Below are 13225 nucleotides of genomic sequence, written 5' to 3'. Positions count from 1 at the left end.
GTGTAAACCGCTGTCTTTCAGATGTTTGTGGATCAAAAACATTAACTTGTTCTTCACAGACATCATGGATTAATTGACTTGAAATAAAATGGATTAATTAAATCCTATAAAAACCGTTATAAAAATATTTAAATCACGCCGTACTGTAAAAACCACGCACACACACTTTGTGTAGAACACATGTTGTTACTGTTCCTCATTCAACTCTGAACCCGGATGTTGTGGTTGGTTTGGTTTCCGCTTTCAGGGACCGCAATGCATCTTGGGAAGTGTAGTTAACTTAGCGTACTAGTACGTGTAAATGATTGAAAACTTTATTAAGCAGTAAAGTATAAATCCAGTGGATCTCAATTCTCAACCGAACCAGGGGTCCTTGAGGAGGTTCCAGGTGGTCCGGGGACCACCAGGGGTCCTTGAGGGGGTTCTAGGTGGTCCCCCAGCTAAGCTGGTGTAACCAAAAGGACCCTTGTATAGATCTTTAACTCTTGAGAGTGTAAAATGAAACCCATACGGGTCCATCTCCATTTGGTTATATAGTACGCTCTCGAGTCAGGGGCGCAATAGCCTAGGGGACGCGGGGGACGCGTCCCCTGCCAGCGTCACATTGGTCCCCCCCAGATGAGTTTGGGCCTGGTACGAGACTATAGGTACAGCTGTTGCTTCTTTCGAAAAATATAACGCAACATAGGAACCCCGCTAGTGTTTTTGGTCTTCGTCTGACAGTTTCTGTAGCAGAAAGACCTCTTTTCTGGAGGGGGGGGGGACAGTCGGTTTGGGGGGGTTCCCGACGGCTGCGACGGCTGCGCGTAGCTTCCATGTTACCAACAGGAGAGGAAAGACTGTTATCTGAAACCAACATATAACAAACAAATATATAAAATATATCATATATGCTCGGTACGTCCTAACGGTCCTATTGGCCAGTCCAGCCCTGGTCCGACGTGGAAAGCATAGTGACGCCAGGTCTGAACGGAACGTTACCGTGCTCTGTGACAGACAGCTGGAGGCGTGTCTTACTGTGCTCTGTGACAGACAGCTGGAGGCGTGTCTTACCTGTGACAGACAGCTGGAGGCGTGTCTTACTGTGACAGACAGCTGGAGGCGTGTCTTACCTGTGCTCTGTGACAGACAGCTGGAGGCGTGTCTTACCTGTGCTCTGTGACAGACAGCTGGAGGCGTGTCTTACTGTGACAGACAGCTGGAGGCGTGTCTTACCGTGCTCTGTGACAGACAGCTGGAGGCGTGTCTTAGGGGGTTCTAGGTGGTCCCCAAGCTAAGCTGGTGTAACCAAAAGGACCCTTGTATAGATCTTTAACTCTTGAGAGTGTAAAATGAAACCCATACGGGTCCATCTCCATTTGGTTATATAGTACGCTCTCGAGTCAGGGGCGCAATAGCCTAGGGGACGCGGGGGACGCGTCCCCTGCCAGCGTCACATTGGTCCCCCCCAGATGAGTTTGGGCCTGGTACGAGACTATAGGTACAGCTGTTGCTTCTTTCGAAAAATATAACGCAACATAGGAACCCCGCTAGTGTTTTTGGTCTTCGTCTGACAGTTTCTGTAGCAGAAAGACCTCTTTTCTGGAGGGGGGGGGGACAGTCGGTTTGGGGGGGTTCCCGACGGCTGCGCGTAGCTTCCACCTCTGACAGAGGGGAAGCGAGTAAGCGACGCCGTCAGAAACCCCCTCACTCAGGAAGGCCCCCTCACTCAGATCTCAGACGGACCAAATTGCGACAATAACATACAGCCTATGTAAAGAGGAATATAAACAAGACCTTGGCGCAAAACTTCATATTTACCCTGCTCTAATACAACAAAAGTGTGTTCTTACATCCTCCATTTCACATCAGCACTCGTGAGTAAATTTAATTGCCATTATGAAAGTTTTCAGTGACGTTGGACCCACAGGTTGCATTGTCGTCAATAATTAATCTGTCTTTAAAACGTTCTAATGTTAATATAGCATATTGGCATTGCATTTGTATGTGCATTGAGTCACTGGAACAACCTCTCTGTAGTCCGACCCTAACCATAACCCCACGTTTTGGTGGTTAGACCCCCCCATCCCCCCCTCCCCTAGGGTAGTGGGGGGGACGGGGGGGACGGATTTTTCGGCGGCGCCGCTCTATATCCCCCCCTAGCGTTCGGTCAGTGTTGCGCCTCTGCTCGAGAGTTAGATTATTGTTAAAATAATTGTTAAACATCTACATTAAGAAGTCTACACACAATTAGAGAATGTAGAATGAATCAATTAATTAATTTGTAACTGTGAGTATAATTAATAATTCTACAACAGAGTGGGTTCCTATGAGCAGAGATGAAGTACCCTGAACAGACAGTAGAGGGCAACCTCACACTTCTATCTAAATCATATAACTGATTAATGCAAGCACGTTGATTCAAAACAAAATGAGGTAAAATCATAAAATGTTAGTTTATTTTTTATTACAAAAGCACAATCTGATGACAAAGCTCACATGTACAGTGCATACATAGGCAACGTTAAATGTACACATTTAAAAATGGGATGAAAGTGAATTACTGTAACATGTTTACGCAAATATTCTCTCAACTTTAAAGCACACATTTTGAGGGCCTATATACGTACAGTGTTGAGCGACTATGGGAGATGGATGTATAAATAAGTCGCTGAGAGGCGATGGGATGGGCCAAGTTGTCAGACGCGCTCCGCAAACAAAAGGATCTCGCTGTGGGTCCAAACAATGCGTTAAAGGTGTTTTATTAAAGGCAGGTGCATAACTGAAACGGTGCTCAAACATAAAGTAAAGTAGTCACAGCGATCCAACGTAAATAAAGTAAAATAAATAAAGCAAAATAAGCGGTATAAAGCGGTCAACAAAAGTGCGGCTTCCCACACACCCCCTCTCTCTCAGTGTGTGTGAGGCAGGTGAACATGCGAGTTATTGAATGGATCAGGTGAATCAGGTCCGCCCCTATGCCCGTCATCCACGTTAATCACCAGTGACAGCCCACTCATTTCATAGACCAAAACATCATAAACCAAGTCATGGCTCTTACATACAGGTTTAATGTTTGTTTTTAGTTCAATGTTTGTTGAAATGTACTAATAGAGTGTATGCGCATGCATAAAGTGAATGGCAAAGTGAGTTTAACGTTGTTTAATGCAATCATAATACACACTTGATTACTCTTGGAAGAAATGACAATTAGAAGAATACATTTCAGAATAGTGGTGACCTTTTCACACAAACAAAACTCATAAGTAAAAACAATTGCGAGAAAAGGAACTGGTCTCTAAACTGCCTCCCCCTGGCCAGCCGGGGCGCCTGATGGAGGAGAACTGGTTGGAATAATGTGTTCCTTCCACGCGCTACGTCCAACCAGGGAAACTCCCCCCTGTCAGGTGTAAAGGAGCAACTTGGACATGAAGGAAGCATGATTTAAAGTCCGTTGCTCTCCCCTTGTCCCCCATATATGGGGACTAGGTTGGTCTCCCCTTGTCCCCCATATATGGGGACTAGGTTGGTCTCCCCTTGTCCCCCATATATGGGGACTAGGTTGGTCTCCCCTTGTCCCCCATATATGGGGACTAGGTTGGTCTCCCCTTGTCCCCCATATATGGGGACTAGGTTGCTCTCCCCTTGTCCCCCATATATGGGGACTAGGTTGGTCTCCCCTTGTCCCCCATATATGGGGACTAGGTTGGTCTCCCCTTGTCCCCCATATATGGGGACTAGGTTGGTGGAGGGTGTGTAGAGCCCATGCAGGATCACATTAGATAATTGGTGAAAAATGGGTTACAAAATCGTGGGATAAAAATAATTACAGGAAAAAAATAATAACAATTGCACATTTAAAAACATTTACTGACAAAATACATTTCAGGAAAATGTACTAGCTAATTATCTATAATATGATAAGATTAAAATATGACTACAACTAAATGGAAGTGTGTTCTAAAGACTAAAATATGACTACAACTAAAGGGAAGTGTGTTCTAAAGACTGTATGACGGAAACTACATCACATGATTCTGCTGTCAAAACGAACACATCTTACCAGGACGTGTCCTCTTCTTACAGTAAATACAGTACGATGAGGACAAGACCTGACGATACTGAGGTCACCGACAGGAGGGGGAGAGGAAAGGCTCCGTTATCTGAAACACACAAACATATTGATGTTACCAACAGGAGAGGAAAGGCTCTGTTATCTGAAACACACAAACAGGAGAGGGAGAGGAAAGGCTCCGTTATCTGAAACATAAAAACATATTGATGTTACCAACAGGAGAGGAAAGGCTGTTATCTGAAACATAAAAACATATTGATGTTACCAACAGGAGAGGAAAGGCTCCGTTATCTGAAACATAAAAACATATTGATGTTACCAACAGGAGAGGAAAGGCTGTTATCTGAAACATAAAAACATATTGATGTTACCAACAGGAGAGGAAAGACTGTTATCTGAAACCAACATATAACAAACAAATATATAAAATATATCATATATGCTCGGTACGTCCTAACGGTCCTATTGGCCAGTCCAGCCCTGGTCCGACGTGGAAAGCATAGTGACGCCAGGTCTGAACGGAACGTTACCGTGCTCTGTGACAGACAGCTGGAGGCGTGTCTTACTGTGCTCTGTGACAGACAGCTGGAGGCGTGTCTTACCTGTGACAGACAGCTGGAGGCGTGTCTTACTGTGACAGACAGCTGGAGGCGTGTCTTACCTGTGCTCTGTGACAGACAGCTGGAGGCGTGTCTTACCTGTGCTCTGTGACAGACAGCTGGAGGCGTGTCTTACTGTGACAGACAGCTGGAGGCGTGTCTTACCGTGCTCTGTGACAGACAGCTGGAGGCGTGTCTTACCGTGCTCTGTGACAGACAGCTGGAGGCGTGTCTTACCGTGCTCTGTGACAGACAGCTGGAGGCGTGTCTTACCGTGCTCTGTGACAGACAGCTGGAGGCGTGTCTTACCTGTGACAGACAGCTGGAGGCGTGTCTTACCGTGCTCTGTGACAGACAGCTGGAGGCGTGTCTTACCGTGCTCTGTGACAGACAGCTGGAGGCGTGTCTTACTGTGCTCTGTGACAGACAGCTGGAGGCGTGTCTTACTGTGCTCTGTGACAGACAGCTGGAGGCGTGTCTTACCTGTGACAGACAGCTGGAGGCGTGTCTTACCTGTGACAGACAGCTGGAGGCGTGTCTTACCGTGCTCTGTGACAGACAGCTGGAGGCGTGTCTTACCGTGCTCTGTGACAGACAGCTGGAGGCGTGTCTTACCGTGCTCTGTGACAGACAGCTGGAGGCGTGTCTTACTGTGCTCTGTGACAGACAGCTGGAGGCGTGTCTTACCTGTGACAGACAGCTGGAGGCGTGTCTTACCTGTGACAGACAGCTGGAGGCGTGTCTTACCTGTGACAGACAGCTGGAGGCGTGTCTTACCGTGCTCTGTGACAGACAGCTGGAGGCGTGTCTTACCGTGCTCTGTGACAGACAGCTGGAGGCGTGTCTTACCGTGCTCTGTGACAGACAGCTGGAGGCGTGTCTTACTGTGCTCTGTGACAGACAGCTGGAGGCGTGTCTTACCTGTGACAGACAGCTGGAGGCGTGTCTTACCTGTGACAGACAGCTGGAGGCGTGTCTTACCTGTGACAGACAGCTGGAGGCGTGTCTTACCGTGCTCTGTGACAGACAGCTGGAGGCGTGTCTTACCGTGCTCTGTGACAGACAGCTGGAGGCGTGTCTTACCTGTGACAGACAGCTGGAGGCGTGTCTTACCGTGCTCTGTGACAGACAGCTGGAGGCGTGTCTTACCTGTGACAGACAGCTGGAGGCGTGTCTTACCGTGCTCTGTGACAGACAGCTGGAGGCGTGTCTTACCTGTGACAGACAGCTGGAGGCGTGTCTTACCGTGCTCTGTGACAGACAGCTGGAGGCGTGTCTTACCTGTGACAGACAGCTGGAGGCGTGTCTTACCGTGCTCTGTGACAGACAGCTGGAGGCGTGTCTTACCTGTGACAGACAGCTGGAGGCGTGTCTTACCGTGCTCTGTGACAGACAGCTGGAGGCGTGTCTTACCTGTGACAGACAGCTGGAGGCGTGTCTTACCGTGCTCTGTGACAGACAGCTGGAGGCGTGTCTTACCTGTGACAGACAGCTGGAGGCGTGTCTTACCGTGCTCTGTGACAGACAGCTGGAGGCGTGTCTTACCGTGCTCTGTGACAGACAGCTGGAGGCGTGTCTTACCGTGCTCTGTGACAGACAGCTGGAGGCGTGTCTTACCTGTGACAGACAGCTGGAGGCGTGTCTTGCCTGTGACAGACAGCTGGAGGCGTGTCCTTGTGTGCAGCAGTCCGTCGTCGGAATACGCCTCCAGGATGTATTCTCCAGCGTCGCTGAGTTCCGCCTGGCGGAGATGGAACGTCCCGTTGAGCACAAAGAACCACATCCTGTCCCCAAACATGGTTACCTAGCAACGTAGCATTAACACAATGATGGTTACCTAGCAACAAGGACATTATCCATGGTGGAAGACATTGGATGGATCAAGTGGAATGGGTTCTTATGGTGAAGACATGGGATGGATCAAGTGGAATGGGTTCTTATGGTGAAGACATGGGATGGATCAAGTGGAATGGGTTCTTATGGTGAAGACATGGGATGGATCAAGTGGAATGGGTTCTTATGGTTATGGTACCTTGTCTTTCTTGACGGTGAAAACCTGCGATGGATCGCCGGAATGGTTCTTCCTGCACTTGACATTCAGACCAGAGGCGTTAGACATCAGCTGGATGAAGGCGGTTCGTCCCAGACCGACTGAGCACTGCGACCTCTGTGACCTCTGTGAGCTCTGCACCTGACGGGCATCACACCTGACCTCACTGTCACCTGGATGGAAACACATCACACCTGTTAATAACAATCACACCTGTTCATAACGCCAGGACTCCACAGGGAACTGATCTCCATCTTAGCAATTTAATTAATGGAGCCTGTGTTTACTTCATATAATAATAATAATAATAATAATAATAATAAAGCTTTATTCACCTTTCAAAACAACGTTACAAAGTGCTTTACAAAAGGAAACAGCAAAAGTAAACAGCACACAAAGCAGGACAATTTAAAAACAATGCAAAGCAAACAACAACAATAATAATAATAACTAGAAAGGTCGCAATTTTTAAAAATTGCAAAGTGTGGTTGCCACAGTCTTACATAGGCCCCTCCCACTAATATTGCCAGCCAATTACAATGTCACGTCACCCCTGTGATCATGCATAACTACTTCGGAGGATATTTATCTTCCAAAAATCATGTTTTTCGACAAACGGTAAAACGGTACTATACAAATAATATACAAAAGATATTTTGACACTACTTTTCTTTCACTTAAAGGAGGAAACTGATGACAAAAAGATACAAAAAGAGAGAACTATTTCAACTTCATGTTGACATATCCGTGGTGCAGTAGATCATATCATGGAGATGTGGTCCGGTCCCATTTAGACCTGAAGACATTTCTGCAAATGTCAGTTTTCTGAAAACCCTATGTTTCTATGTCAGTCATTCTTAAAGTTTTTCATGTCAAGGACCCCAAAAATATATGTAATTGGCCGCCGACCCCCATCTGAAAATATGTTGTTCCAGGGACCCCCCATGAAGCAAAGATTGAGTTAAAAACGATCGCTCTGACAGAATATATATTCAAAGATTTGCAACACATTTTCACGATTTTTCAAAAATAGCAGACCTACAAGCTCGTAGCATGGCACTCGGTGCCTCGTTATGAGCTTGTAGATCTGCTACTTTTCAATAGCTAAAGTATAACATACTTCTTAAAACACCAATATACTGTACAGTACTATGCTGCGTGAATAAACATACAATTTGATAGCATACAGTAGAATAGATCACCCAGGTTTTATGGTTTTTCAATCCTCACACGTGTGCGTGCGTGTATGTATGTAAGTGTTGCAACACTTAAAATGTAGAATATGACATTTTAACGGTAATATCGTATATCGTATCGATATCGCAATATTTGGCATAAAAACAGAGATTTGAAATACAGAAGTTTACGGAATGTATTGTAGTCGATAGGGCTCGCGCGAGTACATGACCACGTGACCGGGCTGTTTTCTACGCCCTCAATGTCGCAACTCTGTCTATACTCTATGGCTCTGTTATAATCCAAACGTACACGTGTGTGGGTAAAGGGATAAGGTGGCCTGGCTGGGTGTATGACTTGACTACCGCGGCCTGAATGATTCAGCCCTGCAGCGAGATATGATCTGGACAACAGATGTCAATATGAAGTTGAGGATAACATTGACCACTTCTGTGTCTTAGTCATATACTTCTCTCTCCTTTTGTAATCTTTTTTGTCATCAGACGGACAGCTTGGTCATATACTTCTCTCTTTGTTGACGTTTTGTTAACTCATCCTCCTGCCGTTAACCCAGTGGTGGAAAGTAAATAAGTACATTTACTCAAATACTGTACTTAAGTACAATTTTGAGGTATTTGTACTTTACTTGACTCCAATACATTTACAAAATCTGTAGGAGGAGAAGCCAAAAGTGTGTTTTGGAGAAAATTCAAATTAGCAGGAATTTCTTTCCTGACGAAAATGGGCGTGGCCTATATGTGGAAATGCATCATGACCAAAGGAATCCATGGAAAAATAAATTTTGATTGTACGACTTACGGTTCAAGAGTTATAGGGAAAAACGTAAAGTGGGCTGTTATAGCACCACCATGACTGATGTAATTCCTTTTCAATTAATTTTCATAATTATTATGAACCTCCCTCCCAAGTCTTGTAAATATGGCACTTACAGTCTCCACTCTCCAATGGAAAAAAATACTTACATTTAGTCTTTGATTTCCCCATTATAAGTCTATGGAGAACTAATTAATTAATATCAATTAAACTATACAACGGATCTCTTAGCAAAATACAAGCACACGATTCCCGATGAAGCCGGTCAATTTGACATATGGCTCGAGTGTGTGCGGCAGAAACTGTGGGAGGAGTAGTGCGGCAAAGTTTCGCTCATTTACAATAACAATAGTCTGGTTGCCCTGTTAGGGCAACCACACTAATAATAATACAGACAATCAATTCCGTACAGAACAGTAGAAACAGGAAGCTAAGGCAGAGCAAGCAATCAATAGAACACAATCAATTAAAAGGTTAAGGTCTATAAAGGTGAGTTTTAAGTAGAGATTTAAAATGTGGAACCGACTCAGCGAGCCTGATCTCCAGGGGCAGAGCATTCCATATAGGGTGGGGGCCCTAAAGGAGAGTTCAGGGGCCCCTTTGGAAGGGCTCAGAGTGCTTTATTAGATGTAATAAAAGGAAAGGTACCATGTTTACCCTGCAGGGTAACTGGACTAAGGAAAGGAAAGGTACTATGTTTACCCTGCAGGGTAACTGGACTAAGCTCAATAACTTGTTTACAGCCAGGCCCTGCTCATAGACCATTTCATGGTAGAGGTTCAATGCCTTGCTCAAGGGCACTTCAACGGTGGTAATTTTAACGTGCCGGTCCGGGGATATGATGAACTAGCGACCTCCCGATATCAAGAGCGCTCCGCAAACCGTTCGGCCACCGCTGCCTCGGGCTGGTATGTATGGGGGCAGTAGGTCTGAGATATAAGATGGCGCAAGACAGGCTGGCTTTGAACGTGGTGAGTAAAATGTTGAAATTAATTCTAAATTCAACGGGCAGGCAGTGCAGAGAAGCTAAGATGGGTGTGATCATGTGATCATACTTTGTTGAACCAGTTAAGAGACGGGCATTTTGTACTAATTGGAGAGATGTCTTTGAGAGGCAGGTGTAGAGAGAGTTAGTTAGTAGTAGGAGGCAGAAGATGAAGGCATGAATTACTTTAGTCAGGTCGGATTCTGTGATGGATTACGCACGCACGCACACATGCACGCCCACACGCGCGCGTGCGCGCACACGCACAAGCACACACAGCTTATAATCTTTCTCCACTAAAATATCCATTATCGTGTTGATATTTCTGCCGCTACAACAGTGAGGAACCAAAACCAAGTTGCGTAATATTGATAAAATCAGTTTTAAAATGCGTCGTCTTACCGTGACTGACCGCAGCAAACAGCAGCAGCAGCAGCAGCAGCTCCATCCTCGTTCTGTCAGAAACAGAACAATGAAATAATAATAAAACTGTTACAGAACCAAGAGGAGTCTCTATTCAGTCGGTTCGATGGCGACATAAGGTGCGGCAGGATGTAGCAACCGTCTCACTTCCTGTTCACTGAACCGTAGAGAACAGGAAGTTCTCCACAGTATCGTCTCTCGTCAACTTCTCCATAAACTCCAACTGGTCCAGAAGCAGAACCAGAACCCCTGGTCCAGAACACTGCAGCCCGTATCGTCACCAGAACCCCATGTCATCAGTCACGTCACCCCTGTTTTACACCAACTCCACTGGCTACCCATCAAATACCGTATCCACTCCACTGGCTCCCCATCAAACACCGTATCCACTCCACTGGCTCCCCATCAAACACCGTATCCACTCCACTGGCTCCCCATCAAATACCGTATCCACTCCACTGGCTCCCCATCAAACACCGTATCCACTCCACTGGCTCCCCATCAAACACCGTATCCACTCCACTGGCTACCCATCAAATACCGTATCCACTCCACTGGCTCCCCATCAAACACCGTATCCACTCCACTGGCTCCCCATCAAACACCGTATCCACTCCACTGGCTCCCCATCAAACACCGTATCCACTCCACTGGCTACCCATCAAATACCGTATCCACTCCACTGGCTCCCCATCAAACACCGTATCCACTCCACTGGCTCCCCATCAAATACCGTATCCACTCCACTGGCTCCCCATCAAACACCGTATCCACTCCACTGGCTCCCCATCAAACACCGTATCCACTCCACTGGCTCCCCATCAAATACTGGCTCCCCATCACAGATACAATATTAACAATGCCAAAAAGACAACCACAAGACTGGTGCAACATTTCATGGCTCACGGCATTGAAGCTCTAAAATGCGCTGGACTTCAACACAATCCTAACTGGACAGTAGGACAAAGACGTTTTAATGAAAAACAGTGGATTAAGAACCTCAACACGGATTTTCCTGGAGGCTTAAACATGCCTAAATTCAGATCTTGAACTCTACAAAACTTAAACTCAGGATTAAACTGGAGAAATCTAAAAGTGATTGGATCAGACTTCCTTCGGATACATGGCGAATGCATTTATTCCTTGCATTGTGCCTACACATGTTGCGACCTGCAGTCGCAACATGTGTAGGCACAATGCACTGAAGTTTTTTAATTCCTCCCCCCCCCCCGACATCAGAAACATGGACTCTATCACCATATTTCAAACTCACCTCAAAACCCACCTGTTTAGGCAGGCTTATGACTCTGTGTGACCTCTGTGTCCTCTGCTGCAGGCTGTGTTTTGTTCTGCTTTCTAACTGTTTTTGTACTGTTTTTAACCTGTACGGCGACCTTGAGTGCCCTGAAAGGCGCCTTTGAAATAAAATTTATTATTAGTATTATTATTATAATACATTTCATCATTAAACCTTTTCATGTCAGGAATCACCAAATAGATTTTATTAAATTGATATGGATTTTATTAAAGGAGCATTCAGTAATTTGGCTGATTTGAGATTCAACCCGGAGGCCTCCTCCTGGACCTCCTAGGGTAGGTACCCTCACATGTCCTCCCCGTGTCCCCTAGGGTAGGTACAATCACGTGTTCTCCCCTTGTCCCCTAGGGTAGGTACCCTCACATGTTCTCCCCGTGTCCCCTAGGGTAGGTACCCTCACGTGTTCTCCCCGTGTCCCCTAGGGTAGGTACCCTCACATGTTCTCCCCGTGTCCCCTAGGGTAGGTACCCTCACGTGTTCTCCCCGTGTCCCCTAGGGTAGGTACCCTCACATGTTCTCCCCGTGTCCCCTAGGGTAGGTACCCTCACGTGTTCTCCCCGTGTCCCCTAGGGTAGGTACCCTCACGTGTTCTCCCCGTGTCCCCTAGGGTAGGTACCCTCACGTGTTCTCCCCGTGTCCCCTAGGGTAGGTACCCTCACGTGTTCTCCCCGTGTCCCCTAGGGTAGGTACCCTCACATGTTCTCCCCGTGTCCCCTAGGGTAGGTACCCTCACATGTTCTCCCCGTGTCCCCTAGGGTAGCTACCCTCACATGTTCTCCCCGTGTCCCCTAGGGTAGGTACCCTCACATGTTCTCCCCGTGTCCCCTAGGGTAGGTACCCTCACATGTTCTCCCCGTGTCCCCTAGGGTAGGTCACAAAAAACATGCAGTAATCCTGATCTCTCTACTGCCTCCACCTGGCCAGCCGGGGCGCCTGATGGAGGGGAAAGGAACTGGTTGGATGAATGTGTTCCTTCCACGCGCTACTCCAACCGGAAGCATGAGGTCAGTCCGTTGCTCTCCCCAGGTTAGCAGAGTGAGAGCAGCGCCAAGGAGACAATAATACTGCATGAAAAAAATGTGTTGAAAATTTGTGGAATAATAATGGAGACAAAATCAAGCGAGCAGGGGATTAGATGGACATGACCCTGGTATTCAGTCTAATGTACTGTAGTACACTGTAACAGTACTGTATCTATATATATATATATATATACCCTGGTATTCAGTCTAATGTACTGTAGTACACTGTAACAGTACTGTATCTATATATATATATATATATATATATATATATATATACCCTGGTATTCAGTCTAATGTACTGTAGTACACTGTAACTGTACTGTGTGTATATATAAGTGTTAAGGTTTATAAGGTTCATATCCTGTTGGACATGACCCTGGTATTCAGTCTAATGTACTGTAGTACACTGTAACTGTACTGTGTGTATGTATATATATATATATATATATATATATATATACCCTGGTATTCAGTCTATAAAGTACTGTAACTTATATAATGATATCAGTGATAAGGTTCATATCCGGTTGGACATGACCCTGGTATTCAGTCTAATGTACTGTAGTACACTGTAACTGTAATGTATATATATATATATATATATATATATATATATATATATAAGTGTTAAGGTTTATAAGGCTCATATCCGGTTGGACATGACCCTGGTATTCAGTCTAATGTACTGTAGTACACTGTAACTGTAATGTATATATATATATATATATATATATATATATAAGTGTTAAGGTTTATAAGGC

General features: G+C 45.8%; 2 protein-coding genes across 4 annotated transcripts in view; both read right to left on the bottom strand.

The window, feature by feature from the left end:
* Positions 1–193, bottom strand: part of LOC308323009 (uncharacterized protein) — a 12779-nt gene extending 12586 nt beyond the window's left edge. For both annotated transcript variants that reach the window (XM_080774577.1, XM_080774578.1), the window contains exon 1: positions 1–193. This exon is cut by the window's left edge and continues 42 nt beyond it. In XM_080774577.1, coding sequence (XP_080630703.1) covers positions 1–66 — 66 coding nt within the window. In that variant the 5' untranslated portion in view covers positions 67–193.
* A 2236-nt stretch (positions 194–2429) lies between these two features.
* Positions 2430–11918, bottom strand: LOC308322057 (uncharacterized protein). 2 transcript variants are annotated; one of them, XM_080773251.1, is made up of 5 exons: positions 11395–11918; positions 10101–10153; positions 6686–6876; positions 6271–6457; positions 2430–4142 (listed from the first exon to the last, which is right to left on the bottom strand). In XM_080773251.1, the coding sequence occupies exons 2-5, from the start codon at positions 10144–10146 to the stop codon at positions 4060–4062; spliced, it is 507 nt and encodes a 168-aa protein (XP_080629377.1). In that variant the 5' UTR covers positions 10147–10153; positions 11395–11918; the 3' UTR covers positions 2430–4059. The 2 variants fall into 2 exon arrangements, with proteins under 2 accessions (XP_080629377.1, XP_080629376.1); XM_080773250.1 differs by lacking the exon at positions 11395–11918 and having other exon boundaries at positions 10101–10890.
* Between the last annotated feature and the right edge of the window lie 1307 nt (positions 11919–13225).

The sequence above is a fragment of the Protomyctophum bolini genome (assembly GCF_963924005.1).
Source record: "Protomyctophum bolini genome assembly, chromosome: 10".
In the NCBI taxonomy this organism is placed as follows: Eukaryota; Metazoa; Chordata; class Actinopteri; order Myctophiformes; family Myctophidae; genus Protomyctophum; species Protomyctophum bolini.
Note: the sequence above shows the minus strand (reverse complement) of the source record. Positions and strands in the feature narration are given on the sequence as shown.